At 56.0% G+C, this 16397-nt stretch overlaps 1 protein-coding gene across 2 annotated transcripts; it reads right to left on the reverse strand.

Annotated features, from left to right (window-relative positions):
* Nucleotides 1-292: 292 nt before the first annotated feature.
* Nucleotides 293-10744, reverse strand: Mknk2 (MAPK interacting serine/threonine kinase 2). 2 transcript variants are annotated; one of them, XM_004654906.3, is made up of 14 exons: nucleotides 10678-10744; nucleotides 10427-10543; nucleotides 6771-6858; nucleotides 6579-6680; nucleotides 6395-6492; nucleotides 4782-4861; nucleotides 4551-4624; nucleotides 4266-4370; nucleotides 4128-4183; nucleotides 3934-4029; nucleotides 3362-3556; nucleotides 3107-3271; nucleotides 2561-2604; nucleotides 293-2296 (listed from the first exon to the last, which is right to left on the reverse strand). In XM_004654906.3, exons 2-14 carry the CDS (start codon nucleotides 10475-10477, stop codon nucleotides 2056-2058), a joined length of 1395 nt encoding a protein of 464 aa, XP_004654963.1. In that variant the 5' UTR covers nucleotides 10478-10543; nucleotides 10678-10744; the 3' UTR covers nucleotides 293-2055. The 2 variants fall into 2 exon arrangements, with proteins under 2 accessions (XP_004654963.1, XP_044990986.1); XM_045135051.1 differs by lacking the exon at nucleotides 10678-10744 and having other exon boundaries at nucleotides 6755-6858; nucleotides 10427-10445.
* Between the last annotated feature and the right edge of the window lie 5653 nt (nucleotides 10745-16397).

Genomic DNA, 16397 nt, shown 5'->3' on the forward strand with positions numbered 1-16397 from the left:
GCCTTCTGAGCGCTGGGATTCAGGGATGAAAAGGCAGCCTTAGGCTATTTGGACTACCCTGTGCCCCTTCCCAGAGGCCAGAATACAGCAATTGCAGCTAAGCTTTGGTTCTTGGAGGAACTGACCTTAGAGGAATGTTTGAGTTGGTGGATAGCATAGTCTAATAGTAGTATTCACAACGTGCTGTCCCCTCTACACCTGGCCATTCCCGTAGGGTCGCACATTAGCCCTGAGGTCCATGCCTTACACCATTATGGAATATGTACTCTACAGTCTGGGTACACATACAGGAGACTTTCATGACTTTTATTAAATCTTTACAAAACAGAATACAAAATTCTGGCGTTGACGGTGAAAAGAATCTTCGTGTTGTTAGCTCACCTGGTACAGTGAATTTCAAAGTGCTCAGATGTATTCCCCCACTTAAAAAATGTTTCTTTTTCAATGTCTGGGCATTGTTAGCGGCTGGCCCCTTCCCCTGCATTAGGCCAGGATCGTCCACTCATTCACAGTAATGGTTCTAACCCACCCTTCAGGTCACAGCATGGAGGCCACAGAATGGGGTGGGAAACAGGAAAGGAAGTGACAGTCCCGCCTCTGGGTGGGTAAAAGAAAGCTGCTCCCAGAATCTGTAGAGGGCGAAGGTCCGTTTGTCCTTACAAAAATGTGGTCAGCTAGGGGAAAGAAATAGAGGGGCCTGGAAGCCCCCCAACGTCTTTGGAAAGGCAGGTCTACAGATAAAGGCAGGCAGAGAGCTGGAAAGGGTGTGTCACCCTTGTCAGCCACCACACTGTGACAATCCTATGACACTGGGGATGGCAGGGGCACTACGCAGCGCTCCACCCAAGAGGCCCCTCGACATTCAAGTATTCTTCAAGAACAGGGAAGCAAGTCAAATGATGTGGTTTTTTTTTGTTTTGTTTTGTTTCCTTTGAAAAAAAAAAAAAAAGCTAAACTAAACTTAACACAACACTAGGAACAATCCCGACCATGGATTTGGAGGTCAGGGGCTGCCTGTCCTCACAGCAGACACCTGAGCAGACCTGGACCTGGGCAGGGCGGCCTGGTCCTTGGCCCCGTCCCCGACCAGCAGGGCTGCGCACATAGGAAACGGGAGCTCTATTGCATAGTAATTCGCGGTCCCCAGGCCCGCGGTGAGCTGACCAGGCCCCAGTGAAGTTTGGGGGAGGAGGGCACCAGGGAGGTCAGCCAACACTCTCTCCCTAGTCCCTCCTGGGTGTCCCAAGGGGGGCCGAGGCAGCTGCGGCCCTTTTCCTGAAGTGGGCATACCCACATCGCTGCCCTTAAGAGTGGGGAAAGGTTGGGGACACCTGGGTCTGACCTCAGCTCCAGGGAAGAGGAGGGAGGGGGTTGACAACTTGAAAATGCCAGATCCAGGGTCAACCTGGGGTGGACATGGCTGGGGCCAGACTGAGCCCTGAGAAGGGGCACACATGTGCCCAGGGTGGGGAGACGACAGTCGGGGACCCCATGTTGGCTACTAAGCCCTGTCCAGCACTGTCCCCACCTGGGTGGAGCCAGTTGGAGACACACCTGTCCCTAGGTCAGTGCAGTTAAGGTGAAGGTCAGAGGCCAACTCCTGCTAGAAGGGGACACTTAGGTCCGGGAGGAGAACTCAACACTCTACTCTCCTAGGGACACAGCAGGTGAGCAAGCTGGGCCTAGGGGGCCACCTGCAGGCCATGTGCCTGCCCCAAAACAGGGAGCTCTCAGCCCCAGCCACCAGTGCACTTCGGTGGAAGGGATGTGGTGTGCTGATCCTGTGGGACCCCAGCACTGGAAGACGGCAGTGACTGGAAGCAGTTGTGGGGGTGCAGGTGGTGCAGGGCCTTCACAGTGCAAGTGAGCTAGCCAGGGCACCCCCACGCCCCGCCTTCCTCCGGCACCTGCTCGGAGGTGTTGAACACAGGTAAAAGGAAAGAAAACCAAACACAAAACAAACAGGCAGGGCTGCAGAAAAGGAAAGAACCCTAACAGCAAGACCCACCGGAAGCCGGCAGGGAAGGGGAGGCCTGTATTCTGAAGGCTGGGGAGTCACGCGCGGTCCCCCACAAGGACCACAGGGGCACCTGACAGGCTTGCTCTCTGGCGTCGCTGGGCCAGCTTGGACTGGGACGGTGGGGACAGCTGCAGGCAGCGTGAGGTAGCTCGGATGACCACGGGCTGGCCCTGCCCTGCGTCCTCCTCGGCTGCGTCCTCCTCGCACTGGGCCAGCTGCCGGTTCATGGCGATGGCCTCAGCCGCAAAGGACGTGAGGTCTTTGGCACAGCTGTTCCTGTGGACAGGACAGGGGAGTCATCCACTGCTCTTTGAAGACTCCTGGGGTCTGCAGTGACCTGGGGACAGCACTGGGACCCCAGTTGGGGGCCCTTGGGGTCAGTACAAGTATGTCTAAACCCTCAGAAGCTGCATCTAGGGCATCTGTGGTCTTAAGAACACCATGGGCTGCTGGCTCAGAGCCAGCCCCTCCCCCACATGTACATTCAGCGAGAAAGTAAAACCCCAATACTTTACCCCACCCTGAGGCCCCAGGCCTCACCTCTGCAGAACCATGGGCGTGGGCAAGGTGTTCTCCGGGGCACACTGCAAGGAGATGGTGGGATCAGGAGACAGAGGACACTCTATGGGGTCCTTGCTGTCCCTAAGGATTGGAAGGTCTGGCTAAGTAAGCCCACCCCAAAACCCAACTCAGTCCCCAGGCTCCATGTGAAGGTGTTCATCAGTCAGACTGTGTGACAAGAGGGAAGGCACGCCAGGCTCCAGCTCTGGGAAAAGAAGTCAGGGTCCACTGTGGGGACACTTGCCAAGGCAGTTAGCTCCCACCTTTAGGAAATCCAGCTACCCTGGGGGCCTCACTGCCCGGGCTGTCCAGAATTGGAGGCTAAGCCCGGCCAGTTCTGGAGTTTTCAGAGGAGGCTAGCACCATTTGCAACCTGCTGACAGGGTCAGGCTACTGAACAGGGCTCACCTGATCCCCTAAGCGCCCATGAGCTGAGCAGAGAGAGGACTTCCCAAGCACCCTGAGCCTTGAATAGTTACTTCACACATGAAGACCCTAGTGCCCATCACAGGAAGCTGGGCTTACCCCCTGCACCCACGGGTGCTGCAGAACTTGAGCAGCACTCAGCCTTTGCTTGGCGTCCCGGACCAGGAGCTTGGAGATGAGGTCTTTGGCGGCGAAGGAGATGTGTGCCCAGTCCTTGTCCGGGAACTCGTACTTGCCTTCCTGGATGCTTTCGAACAGCATGTTCTGGGGGGGAGGGTTCAGAGGTCAGCACTCCATCATCCTGACCACCCCAACGGGCAGATCTGAGCCCAGCAGGATCCCACAGGCGTGCACCTGGCAGGCTGGGCAGGCCTCGCCGCGGTCCCAGCCACAGTCGCTGCCGCAGTGGCCCACGAAGGGCGGGTATCCGCTGAGCAGGATGTACAGGATCACGCCCAGGCTCCACAGATCACAGCGCTTGTCGTAGATGCTGGCCTCCTCGCTGAAGGCCTCCACCACCTCCGGGGCCATGTACTCCGCGGAGCCGCACTGGGGGACCGAGGGAGGAGTAAGTACCACGTGGGCTCCCAGGCTCGACCAATCATAAGACGCGGTCGCACCCCCTCATGCAGGTGCCCGAAGCTACCCTGCGCTGTAGCCACGCCCCACCTTAGTCTGACCAATCAGCAGTTGGTGCTGGAGACATCCCCGCCTCCAACAGCGGACCCGAACTCTAACTCTATCCCCTCCCTCAATTCTAACCAATCAGCAGCTCCTACCGCGGCGCCCGCCCGGCCAGCCAGGGGCTGTTGCCAAGCGGAAGACCCGGCAGTAGGTAGAGCTGCCTGCCCGGCTGCCAGCCGCCCGGCGGGCATCTAGTTACGCAAGCGCAGACCTTCCCCGCACCCGCTGGGGCGCGCCCGCACCGGGGTGAGCAGCTCCGGCGTGGAGATGGGGGAGCAGTCGCCATTGAGTTTGATGCCGCTGCCCAAGTCGAAATCGCAAATCTTCACGGGCGACACCTGGGGGAGCGGGAGAGCAGGGGCGCTGTGGGAGGGTCTGGGGACGACCACCAGAGCTCAGCGCTTGTGGGGTAAAGGTCGCGATCAGAGGGTCTCACCTGGTTGGGGTGCTCACACAGGATGTTCTCCGGCTTTAGGTCCCTGTGGGCAATGCCTGAGTGAGAAGACGGAGCAGAGGTCAGGGGTCAGGGCACCTGCAGCTATTCTGGGCTGGGAATGCACCTGCAGGTACCCACCTTTATTGTGTAGGAAGTCCAGAGCACTGGCCACATCCTGCACCACCATGCTGGCCTCCAGCTCGTTAAAGTGCCGCCTTCTGTGGATGTGGCTCAGGATGGATCCTGGGGGCCGGGCCGGGAGGACTCTATCACCCTCCAGGGTTCCCAGAGCCTGCTCCCAGATCCACCCAGCCAGGGCCACTCCCCACCCTCAGGTCTGGGACCTCCAACCAGATGCTGCGGAAGGTCGATAAGGCTCAGCTGGAAACAACTCCCCCACATCACCACTTCCAGGTCACTTACCTCCACGCATCTTTTCAAAGACCAGGTAGAAGCGGTCCTCTTCCTCGAAAAACTCAATCAGTTCTAGTACATTCCTGTGTGGGCAAGAGGCAGGAGAGAAGCCGCGGCATCCTGAGGCCCCGGAGCACCCACTGCTCAGCAGCCCAGAGCCGCCCTGCCACAGGAAGCCTGCCAATGCCCAGCTCAGCCATGGAAACAAGGCTTGCCTGTGGCAGGGACAAGCCATCTCACCTGTGTCCCTGGCACTGGTACAGCGTCTCCACCTCCCGGAACACCCTGCTGCGAATGTGCCCCGTCTGTTTCTCAATGATCTGAAATGAGGGGACAGTCTGCTGGGTTGGCAACACCTGGTGTCCCCTCCACAACCCACACAAACCTGACCTGGACCCTCATAGAACACCCTGGCAGAGCTCAACTCCCTCTAGAAAGCAGCACTAGCCTGCTGGACTGTTGGCCTGGAACCTGCTGGAAGTCAAACTATGGTGTCAGCACAAGGCAGGGTCTGGTGTTGCCCAGGGAACCAAGAGGGGAGGGAGAGGCAGAGGAAGCCAGCCAGGCTGGTTCTGGGAGGGTCAGTTGGGGCTGGGCCTCCGTGTGAGCCCCCTGCATGGGGTCACAGGCTGGAACACAGTAGCCTGCCAACCCTGTCCCAGCAAGAAACTAGCCAGCCAGATCTCTACTCCCAGACAACCATCACAGAATGAGGAGGCAGCTTTCCATCACCTGGCGGCCAGCCCAGCTGATCCCCAACACCAAGTCCAGCCTAGCTGGCTCCAGGCCAGACTGGGCAGACAGCCTCATGAGTACCGGTCTGGCTCATACCACCGGTGCCTCTGGACCTGGCTAGGTAGCTGAGAAGGTCTAGAAAGTTCTGTGTCTGTAGGCATCCAACACTTTTGCTCTGGAGGGAGAGGAGTCCATAGGCTGTTTCCCTGTCCCCTCATAGAGTGGACAAATTGATCATTTTCACTAGATAGGTGAACCATGGCTAGGGCTATCTGTCCACCACAGTACTGATGGGAGTGTCACACTGCCTACATACTGTACTGTCCCAGGCTCATGAAACTTGTCACCCAAGTGCAGCTAAGAACCAGGTGTAAAGAGGGCTCCCAAAAGTTCCTGGGTCAAAGCAAACTTCATCCTTCTCCTTGGAGGCTGGGACCCAGAAATGGTATGTCCCTGCCACAGGCAAACCACATTTTCATGGCTGAGTTGGGCACCTCCTGTCACCACCTCCTAATGACAGGGACCATGGCTTTGGCCCCAGCCACTAAACTTCCCCTCCTGTCACTTCACAGGGATACAGAAGCTCAGGCTAGGCCTGGATGACCACCAAGGCTGAGGGCTTCCAGCCAATCTCTTACTCCCTGGGGGCTCCTGTCCTTTCCAGGACCTCCCTGGCCCCACCCAGCCTAGGAGCTGAACACCAGTCACGAGGCCTCTCTGGATGGTTTCTTGGAACATGGGGCTGACAGACTGGTCCTACAAGGTCATGAGGCCCGTCAGGCTCTAGTTCCAGACAGCCTTCTAAACACAATGGGCTTAGGGGACACACAGGATCCGATCAGGAACCGGTACTGGTTTCCCCAAATGCAAAGCCCTCTTGGGACCCCTCTACCAGGTGTCAAACTTTTGCTGTTTTATTGTTGTAACCAATCCTTCTGGTCAGTCACCTCAGAGGCAGAAGACCAGTATGAGGGCCACAGCAGGCTTGCATGGCCTCCAACCAAAGGGGCTAGCTGCCAGTGTCACCTGCTGGTTGGCTCTGGGGACTCGGAAGTACTGACCTGGATTCTCAGGGTGGCCATGTTTAGAAGCTTTCCCCACTGCAGGGCACAGCTTACCTTAACAGCATACTCATGGCTGGTGAGGAGGTTGACGCAGGTCTGCACACGGGCATGAGCCCCTTCCCCTAGCACATCCTCCTGCAGCTGGTAGACATCTGCAGAGTGCCAGGGAGACATAAGGATGGTAGCCTGGCTGCCCCTGTACCCACCGCCCCATCATAAGACCCACAGCCCCTCTCACCTTCGAATCTGCCCGAGAAACTGTCAGTGGCACGACAGCGTTTCTTCTTCCGGGCCCTCTTCTTGGCATCCGGGATGTCAATGGGCTGGCTGGTGGGCATGTCTGGGGGGGGCACCCAGAGGCTCAGGAGGGTGCTGTCCAGCCTAGCCCACCTCCCCAAAGGGCCATGCCCCTACCCGGTTGGGCCCTCACCAGGGCGGGCCTCGCACTGTGGGCTGAAGTCAGCGTCCCTGTGCTGGGCCAGGTCTAGGGAGAAGGCCAGCTCGAATGGATTCTGCCCCTGTAGGAGAGGAGGGGAAGTTCTCTCAGGGTGGCCTGGCTATGATACCCAAAATGCTGAATGACTGGTCTGCAGCAAAGCTAAGAGTCCATGCAGGGTCCATGGGGGAAGTAAGTCTCCTCAGACCCCTGCCCACCCTGTAACAACCCCCTACTGAGGTAGTAGCAGGAAGGAAAGACCTCTTTTCCCCCTTCCCAGTCAGTTTGTGAGCAGCATCGCAGGATCCAGAGCCTCTTTGGCTCCCCTGACCAAAGGGATGTCTCCAGGAGGCACAACAATGGATGGTGTGCGGACATGGAGTGGGTGGAGGCCAGGGACAGTGTTTAGTATGCAATGGAGCCAAGTGTCCCTTGGTGAGTGGCCTAGCACCATCCACAGTGCCTAGGGAGTCTGCTTGACCTCCAGAACATGACCTTCCACTCCCAGCCTGCAGCTGAGTCACGGAGGAACCCAAGCCTCATGGCAAGCCTCAATCTGCCCATGTGCAGAATGGGGACAGCCTGTCCAGCCAGCTGACTGTGGGGCTGACCTCAGGGCCAGGCATGGGATCAAAGGCAACAGGCAGGAGCCGCCAGGCAGGACAGGCAGCCTGTTTTCCCACAGCCTTTTAGATTGTCTCAGGGCCACGCCCCCGGCCTTTTGGGTCTCGGCTTCCCTCTGGTGTGGGACATGACCAATTCTCTCCTCCCAACTAGCTTACTCTCCAGCCCATGAATCCAGTACCTGACTTCTGGGCGGGTCCACAGTCCAAAAGTGGAGGGTCATCTCCTGCCCTCCTACATAGGTCCCAACTCTGACACATCTGGAGCAACCTGGACCATCCTTCCTCCCCACAGAATGCATGCACACAAACAATTCTGTTTTCTGAGGACACCAGACCCCACTGTCACCAATGTGACACATACATGGCCAGGGTTCAGCTGAGTCCTTCCTGGCCCTGTGGATCAGCCCCTCCAGGCCCTGGTGCCCAGTTAAGGAGCCCACCCCTCGTGCAGCAACAGGGTTCAAGTTCATTCATGGAGCTGGAATAGGAACCAAATGATACAGCCTGGATGGACAGGAGGGCTGGAGGCCTTGACCACAGCAGGTGAGAGCTGCAAGCTGAGATAATATTCCTCTCTAGGACGGATGCTGCTGGCATGGGCCAAGGGCCCTTCCTGAGTGGGTGAGGCCCTGCAAGGCGAGAGTGAACCAGCTACCCTGAGAACTAGGTAAAGGTTTATCACAAGCATGGGCCAAGCCACTGTCCCTCTCTTGGTACCCAGATCAGTGGGCAGGGTTGACAAGACAGCCATCTGACAAAGGAATCCAGGACACCCTAGAGGGAGCCTGGGGGACAAGGGCTTCCCAGCAGACCAGATACAGGGACAGCTAGGTGGGAATGTGAGGCTTTCCCACTAAGGCTGCTGGGCAGCTAGTTATTAAGGGGCCAGGCAGAGAATGGGGCACAGTAATGGAGCGCGCGCGTGTGCACACACACACAAACCCACACACACACACTCAGCACTCTGGGATGAGGACCCAGGGCAGCTACCGCAGAAGGTGTATTTGGGGGTAAAGAAGCCCTGAGATCAAAGGCCAGCCTTGACACCTGCTGTCTGACCTAGTGGCTTTACTCTAGACCTGTTATGATGAGACAGGAGGCAGCTGCCCTAGAGAACTCTGATAACCTCACTAGAGCAAAAGGGACTCAGTGTAAGCCTCTGGTGTTATCTGGTCACTGGCCCTACATGCTTGTCACAGCCTCCAACTCAGAAAGATGAGAATAGGTGAGGCAGCCAGGACACTGAAGGACAGACATGCAGGAGCTGAGGTGTTGGGCATGGCCACATAGTTGCAAGGAGAGCCCGGGTAGCATCTTGGGTCCTCCACTTTTGTACTTTAAAACACATAAAATAGAGCTAGGTATGGTGGTGCATGTCTTTAGTCCCAGCATTTGGGAGGAAGAGGTAGGAGATCACTGTGAACTGGAGGCCACCGTGAGACTACATAGTGAATTCCAGATCAGCCTGGGTTAGAGAGAAACCCTACCTCAAAATACACACACACACACACACACACACACACACACACACAGACAGAAAATATTGCTGGCGATCAGTCGATGCAGAGCTTGCCTACCATGCATGGGGCTCTGGGTTACCAATAACCTAAAACCAGAAACAAAAACTGAAAACAAGGAAGCCTGGCACTCATGGGCAATGGATCCACTCTAAGGAATCAGGCTCATGGGCAAGCTTCTGGTAGATTTCTTGAGGGACCAGTCCCCAGCCACCTACGGGGCCACCTCCCATGCAGGACTTTCAATCTATCACCCCTCCTACCTCCTACAGGGACTCCCACGGCCCCAGCTCTTTGCAGGGTTGCCCAGTGGCCATGCACAGAGGCCAGCCTGAAGTCACAAGCCATGTGGGCGGCCCAGCTGAGCCTGGGCTGGCTGTGAGCCTCGAGTCAGCAGGCCTGGCAGGAGGTGGCTGGAACCATCCAGAAAGCTTGGGTTTGCTTTGGCCACCTCCCTGACCCTGTGCACTGACTCCCATCTAGGCTTACACCCAGCCCCAGGAGGGGAAAGACCACCACCCACAGGTGACATCTCAGATCCACCTCCCTTTCCCCCACCCCAGCCCAGCTCCAACCCAAGGCTGGCCAAGGATGATAGGCATTTGGGGCAGGGGTGGGGCAGCTGGCCAGAGCCACTGGCTGGACAGGCCAGGGAATTCTTCCTCAAGATCTGTCCACATGCTCCTCCCACTGGGGTTTGGGCATGTGTATACACACACACACACACACACACACACACACACACACACACACACAGAGTCCTGCTTTCTCTACAGAGCAACAGGTCCCTGCCCAACGAAGCCATTACATAACCAAGCCTGCAGGGTGGGGTGGGCAGGCTGACATCACCCTGTCTCCTGGGCCAGGCCCCATGGGGGCCTCTACTCAGCACCTGCTGGCCTCACCACCCTCAGATTCGCTCATTTGACACGGAGACTCAGCAGCCACCACTGCCACCAATGCTAGAGACTTCCCTTCCCGACAGGAAATAGCAACTTGGACCTGAGGTGTCTTGGAGGGAGACATTCAATCCATTCCAGCATATCAACAGTCACCAGTAGGACTGGGGATGGGATGAGGAAAGGATTCTCCAACAGGACACACAGAAGTGGGAATGGGACCGAATGTGGCCTGCTGACCCAACCCGTGCATGTTCAGCTGAGCTGCAGAGCAGACAGGCTCTAGTCAGGCCTACAGGAGAGGCCACACACTGTCGTGGGGGACCCACTGTGACCAGGCTAGGATTTGCAAAAGATACAGTCACCGAAAAAGAGACTCCCCAGGACCTGCTTGCCTGGGGGTTTTCTGAAAGAGAGACCTAAGCAAGGATTTGGGGGCCAGGGCTGTGTGGCCTGCCAACCCTTTCGGTCCAATGCATAAAGCTCCCGGGGTGCAAGGCAAGCTGCCTGCCGTCGGACCTGTGCACCAGCATCCGGAGCGGGCTCGTCTCCCCTCGGCCACTCCCGAGGTCCAGCTCGCAACGCCCCCAAACCGACCCGAGCCTCACCTTGAACGAACGGTGGAAGCCCTTAAGTTCGGCGGCTTTCTTCTGCACCATTTTCAGTCCGGGTCCCGTCGGCGGGGAAGGGGACGCAGGGCCCGGGGGGCGGCCAGGGAGGCGACCCTGCGGGCGGAGCAGACAAAGGGACGGCGGTGAGCGACAACGACTATGGACGGCCTGCGGGGAAATCTCAGGCGCGCTCGATTTCGGGGTTCACTCGGGCAAGGGTTTCCGCTTCTCCTAGAACTAGAGCTCACCGGGATCTGACTCGGGCCGGGGTCGCAGTGCCGACGCCGCCGTCGTCACTCGACGCCACACAGCCTGGACCCCGCTCCGCGGACCGCGCGGGGAACAGCGCCGCCACCGCCGCCACCCGCGGACTCCTCCGCCTGGGCCGCTGCCACCGCAGCCGTCGCCGCCGCCGCCGAGAGGAGCCGAGCGCGCGGCCGGCGCAGCCACATTTATAGGCCCGGCCCTGGTCACTCCTCAACGTAAGCCACGCCCCCAGAGCAGGACCCGCCTCCCGGAGAGCAGAGGCGGAGCACGCAGGGGTGCCGAGTGCGGCTGCGCGCTCCCAACGAGTGGGCGGGGCGTGAAGGGCGCTCTGAGGGAGACTGCGCGTCAAGAGCGCGGGGGTGGGACGCACGGGGCTGCCGACCTGCGGTTTTGCACTCCCGGCGTTGGGGGGTGGGGAGGGCCTGGGGCCGAATGGAGGCTGAGCTGCGGCTGCGCGTCGAGCGCGCAGGGGGCGGAGCGTGTGGGGGAGGGGGGTCTGCGCCTGCGCAGTACGACAGTCGAGGCTCCTAGTGCCAAGCTGGTGGCGCCTTCTCTTAGTCTGCGGGACGCTCGCCCTTCCGTGGAGCGGTGTAATGGAACCACCGAGTCCTGCCGCCTGTCGTCAAGCAGAAAACACCCCTGCTTGTCGATCCAGAACTAGGACACTAATGCTCTTGGGTGATGCATCCGGCTCAACACATAGCCATGGCTCCCTTATTCTGCGCCCCAACATATATTTAGGCCTGGCCATCACTTTCATCTCACACCAACTATGCCACCCCTTCTCCCATTTTTATGGAAGGACCACAAGGGTAGATGAGGACTGATACCCCTGATGGGCAGCTATGTGGTCCTGGGACAACATCTCAACCAGACCTCAGAGCCCCCACTAACTTGAGAAGCCCCTGGAGTGGGTGGGTGGGTATGAGGATGGGATCCCCGAATCAGACTGCATCGCAACTCTTAGCTTGGCTTCTATGGATACATTCCTTCTCCTAAGCCAGCTTGTCTTTCCAGAGCATCCCAATGTCCACTTCAGTTGCCCCCCCATTCAGAATCTGAGCTCAGAAAGGTTAGAGCCCCAGGCTAGAAGGAAAGCCTCCTACCGCTGGTAGGTGTCACCAGCACACCCCCAGGCCTTTTTAGGGAAACTACAAGGAGGTCTCCAGCCATTTATGTTGTGTGACTCTTGTCAGCACGCTTCCCGATGTGCTGGGTCGCAGAAGACACTTGCCTTGGTTGGAGGTGCTGGCCCAGGGAGCTAGTAGAGGTTTCATGGGCCCCTGCTCACGCCTTCCTCTATTGATGTGTACTCTCTGCCATACAGGAATCAGGCTTCCTGTTCACGTGCCCTGTGAGTGGCTCTGGAACAGGTACTAAGGCCACACCTCTCCGCCAAACAGGTCCAAGAGCACAGATCTGCCTCCTGCCTGCTAAGGCCCAAGCACACAAGGGAGCTGGCTAACTATACTCTAGGAGAAAGGATTGTGAGTGTGTGCTTGTGTATGTGTACATGTGGGGTTGTGTGAGTGCGTGGAGTTCCCAGCAGAAAGGGTTCTGTAAACAATTACAGATGTGGAACCTGTGGCGGAGCCCTAGATCTGTGCAGCCCAGTGGGTGTCTGGGCCCTCCACCTCTGTCTCCATTGTCTTGGGTTGCCTTTCACAGTAGCTTCAAATCCAAATCCAAATAGCTTTTTTTTTTTTTTTTTTTTTTTTTTTTTAAGTAGGGTGGTCTCCCTACCCAGGCTAACCTGGAATTCATTATCTAGTCTCAGGGTGGCCTCGAACTCACAGTGATCCTCCTACTTCTGCCTCCTGAGTGCTGAGATTAAAAGTATGTGCCACCATGCCTGGCTCTTCTCTTGTTTGTATGTTTGAGGTGGAACCCAGAGCCTCCCAAAGCAGGCAGGCACTCTACCTGCTATGTGGAGGTAACATTTGCTCTCTTGTCCAAGCTGGCCTCTACCTCACTATCCTGTCTCAGTCTAACTAGAGAGAGAGAGGGAGGGAGGGAGAGAGAGAGGGAGAGGGAGGGAGAGAGAGAGAGAAAAAGACATACAGAAAGATATTTGGAGAATATAGTCATACCAAGGCCTTTTGCTGCTGCAAACCTAGACACATGTGTCACCTTGTGCATATGACTTTACATGGGGAATTGAATCCTGGGCTGACAGGCTTTGCAAACAAGTGCCTTTAACTACTGAGCCATCTCTCCAGTCCCAGTGGTGCTGGACTTTTGAGGCAGGGTCTCACTCTAGCCCAGGCTGACCTGGTACTCATTCTGTGTTTGGGGTTTTTATTTTATTTTATTTATTGATTTGAGAGAGAGAGAATGGGTGCACCAGGGCCTCCAGCCACTGATAACAAACTCCAGATGCATGCGCTACCTTGTGCATCTGGCTTATGTGAGTCCTGGGGAATTGAACTGAGGTCCTTTGGCTTTGCAGGCAAACACCTTAACTGCTAAGCCATCTCTCCAGTTCCCTAGTACTCACTCTGTAACCCAGGCTGGCCTCAGCCTCCCCAGTACTTGTGGTGGCACTTGCCTATAATGCCAGCACTGGGGAGGCAAAAGTAGGAGGATCGCCCTTGAATATAAGGTCATCCTGAAACTACATAGTGAATTCCAGGTCAGCCTGAACTAGAGTGAGACCCTACCTTGAAAAACAAAAAACAAACAAACAAAAAAAGGCATGCACTACCACTCCAGGCTCTGAATTGCTCTTTCCTCTTTCTTTCTTTCCTTCTTTCTTTCTCTCTCTCTCTCTCTCTCTCTCTCTCTTTCTTTCTTTCTTTTGTTGTTGTTGAGGTAGAGTCTCCCTCTAACCCAGGCTAACATGGATCTTACACTGTAGACCTAAGCTGGCCTCACAAAGCAATCCACCTACCTCTGCCTCCTGAGGTCCTGAGGTATGAGCCACCACATCAGGCTATGCTATTTTCTTTCTTTCTTGGTTTTTCAAGGTAGGGTCTCACTTTGGTCAAGGCTGACCTGGAATTCACTCTGTAGTCTCAGGGAGGCCTCAAACTCACAATGATCCTCCTACCTCTGCCTCCTGAGTGCTGGGATTAAAGGCATACGCCACCACGCCCGGCTTTTTTAAGTTTTTCAAGGAAGGGTCTCACTCTAGCCCAGGCCAACCTGGAATTCACTCTATAGTTTTATGCTGGCCTCGAATTTATAGTGATCCTCCTACCTGGGCCTCAGCCTCCCTAGCGCTGGAATTAAAGTTGTGTACCAGCATACCTGGTGAAGTGCTGTTTTCTTTCTTTCTTCCTTTCTCCCCTCTCTTCTTCTTTTTTTTTTTTTTTGAAAGTTTTTTTCTTAATTTTTATTTATTTATTTGAGAGCGACAGACACAGAGAGAAAGACAGATAGAGGGAGAGAGAGGGAATGGGCGCGCCAGGGCTTCCAGCCTCTGCAAACGAACTCCAGACGCGTGCGCCCCCTTGTGCATCTGGCTAACGTGGGACCTGGGGAACGGAGCCTCGAACCGGGGTCCTTAGGCTTCACAGGCAAGCGCTTAACCGCTAAGCCATCTCTCCAGCCCTAATGCATCACTTTTGCATCTGGCTATATGTGGGACATGTAGATCCAAACAAGTGTTCTTAGGCTTCACAGGCAAGCTCCTCAACTACTAAGCCATCTCTCCAGCCCCCTGTGCTGTTTTCTTATAAGGACCCTGTCTGCCTCAGAGCTTACCTTGCATAGACTCAGTCTTTGAAGTTTAATCTGCAAAGACCCTTTTTCCAAATAATATCCCCCTACAGGCTCCTGACATGGACAGATTGTTCGGGATCACGGCTTAGTTCAGGACAGTCCATAGAAAGGCTTCCTGGTGTGAGGCTGTGAAGTTTCTAGACTATGGCCCATCTGTGTTGAACATTCACACTTACCACAGGGGACTGCCCTGAACAGCCAAGCTTAGATGCTGGGCAGAAAAGCCTAATTGCAGAGCCCTAATGGCGGGGAGGGGAGGCTTTGTTTCCCAAACTGGAGCCAGCCTCCACATATTGCATGGGTCCCTTTAGGAGTCCCAGGCTGGAAGTGGGAAACTGAGGAAGCTCAGACATGAGGAACTGTGCCTTGGCCACAGATTCTTCTTCATAGGGTCCCCCAGATCTGTGGATATTGGGCTAAGTCATTCTCTGCATGGTGTTGAGCATGTCCCCCAGCTTCTACCTGTGCCATGCCAGGAACTCCCCTAGTCAGAATAGCCACACCTGTCCCCAGACATGCCCAGAGTCATCTGGGAGCTGTGGAGGTCACCCAGAGGAAGCCCTTTGCTTGCACCTGGATGGAGATAGCTGGTGGGAAGGGGAAAGGGAGTCCAGCCCTACATAAAAAAGCCTGAGGAGCCAGGCAGGTGTGGTGGCGCACGCCTTTAATCCCAACACTCGGGAGGCCGAGGTAGGAGGATTGCCATGAGTTCAAAGCCACCCTGAGATGACAGAGTTAATTCCAGGTCAGCCTGGACCAGAGAGAGTCCCTACCTCAAAAAACCAAAAAAAAAAAAAAAAAAAGCCTGAGGGCTTTCACTTAGCCCCATCCTGCCCTACTCCCCAAGGGTGTGGGGCACTCAGGGTCTGCCAGCCTCTGGTGGGAAGTGGGATACAGAGTGGCCTGGCCTCCCCTAATCCACAGAAGTCTCCAGAGTCTCAGGGAGGAACCTTGTATTGCCTGGGCAGGAAGCCTAGGCCTGGCCTTAGATCCTTCATTTCTTTTCCTTCCTGAGAGGCTGGGTTGGGTCATGAAGGTGACCTGGCATTTACCCAAGGCAAAGCAGAGACAGGCACCACATGGGCAGTGAGGAAAGGAAGGGCCCTAGACTCCGTGGACAGCCTGGAAGGGACTTAGGACTGCTAGGGTGGGGATGGGAAATGGACACAGGCCACTACAGCAGAAGGAGAGGTGTCATCCACAACCTGGAGGACAAACAGGAAATGAGGTGGAGCCACAGGCATTGGGTGCCAACATCCTATATCAGTGCCCATAGTTTCCCTGCTGCCTAACTCCAGGACTCCTTCTTCTGTCCCCACCCCATGCTGGGTATGGAGCTGGTGCTGCCTGCATGCTTGGCTGACCTTAGTACTGACCACGCCCCCAGCCCTCACTGTGGGTCCTAGGCTGTCACACTACCGCTGACCACGCCCACAGCCCTCACTATGCTTTTTTTTTTTTTTCAAGGTAGGGTCTCACTCTAGCTCAGGCTGACCTGGAATTCACTATAATCTCATGATGGCCTAGAACTAACAGTGATCCCAAGTGCTGGGATTAAAGGCATGTCTGACCATTTCTTTTCTTCTTTCTTCTTTTTTTGGGGGCGGGGAGTTTGCAAGGCAGGGTCTCATTCTAGCCCATGCTAACCTGGAATTCACTGTGTAGTCTCAGGCTGGCCTCAAACTCACAGCGATCCTCCTACTTTTGCCCCCTGAGTGCTGGGATTAAAGGTGTATGTCACCATGCTTGGCTCTCACTGTGTATTCTAGGCTAGAGCTTGTTTTGTTTATGTATATGTGTGTGTGTGTGTGTGTGTGTGTGTGTGTGTATGTGTATATATATATTTTAGAGAGAGACAAAGAGGCAGAGGGAGACAGGCCTCCAGCCACTGCAAACCAATTGCAGATGCATATGTAACTTTGTGCATCTGTATTAAGTGGGTCCTGGGAGAATCAAACCTGGAAACTGGGATCCTTTG

The sequence above is a fragment of the Jaculus jaculus genome, chromosome 15 (assembly GCF_020740685.1).
Source record: "Jaculus jaculus isolate mJacJac1 chromosome 15, mJacJac1.mat.Y.cur, whole genome shotgun sequence".
NCBI classification, from domain to species: Eukaryota; Metazoa; Chordata; class Mammalia; order Rodentia; family Dipodidae; genus Jaculus; species Jaculus jaculus.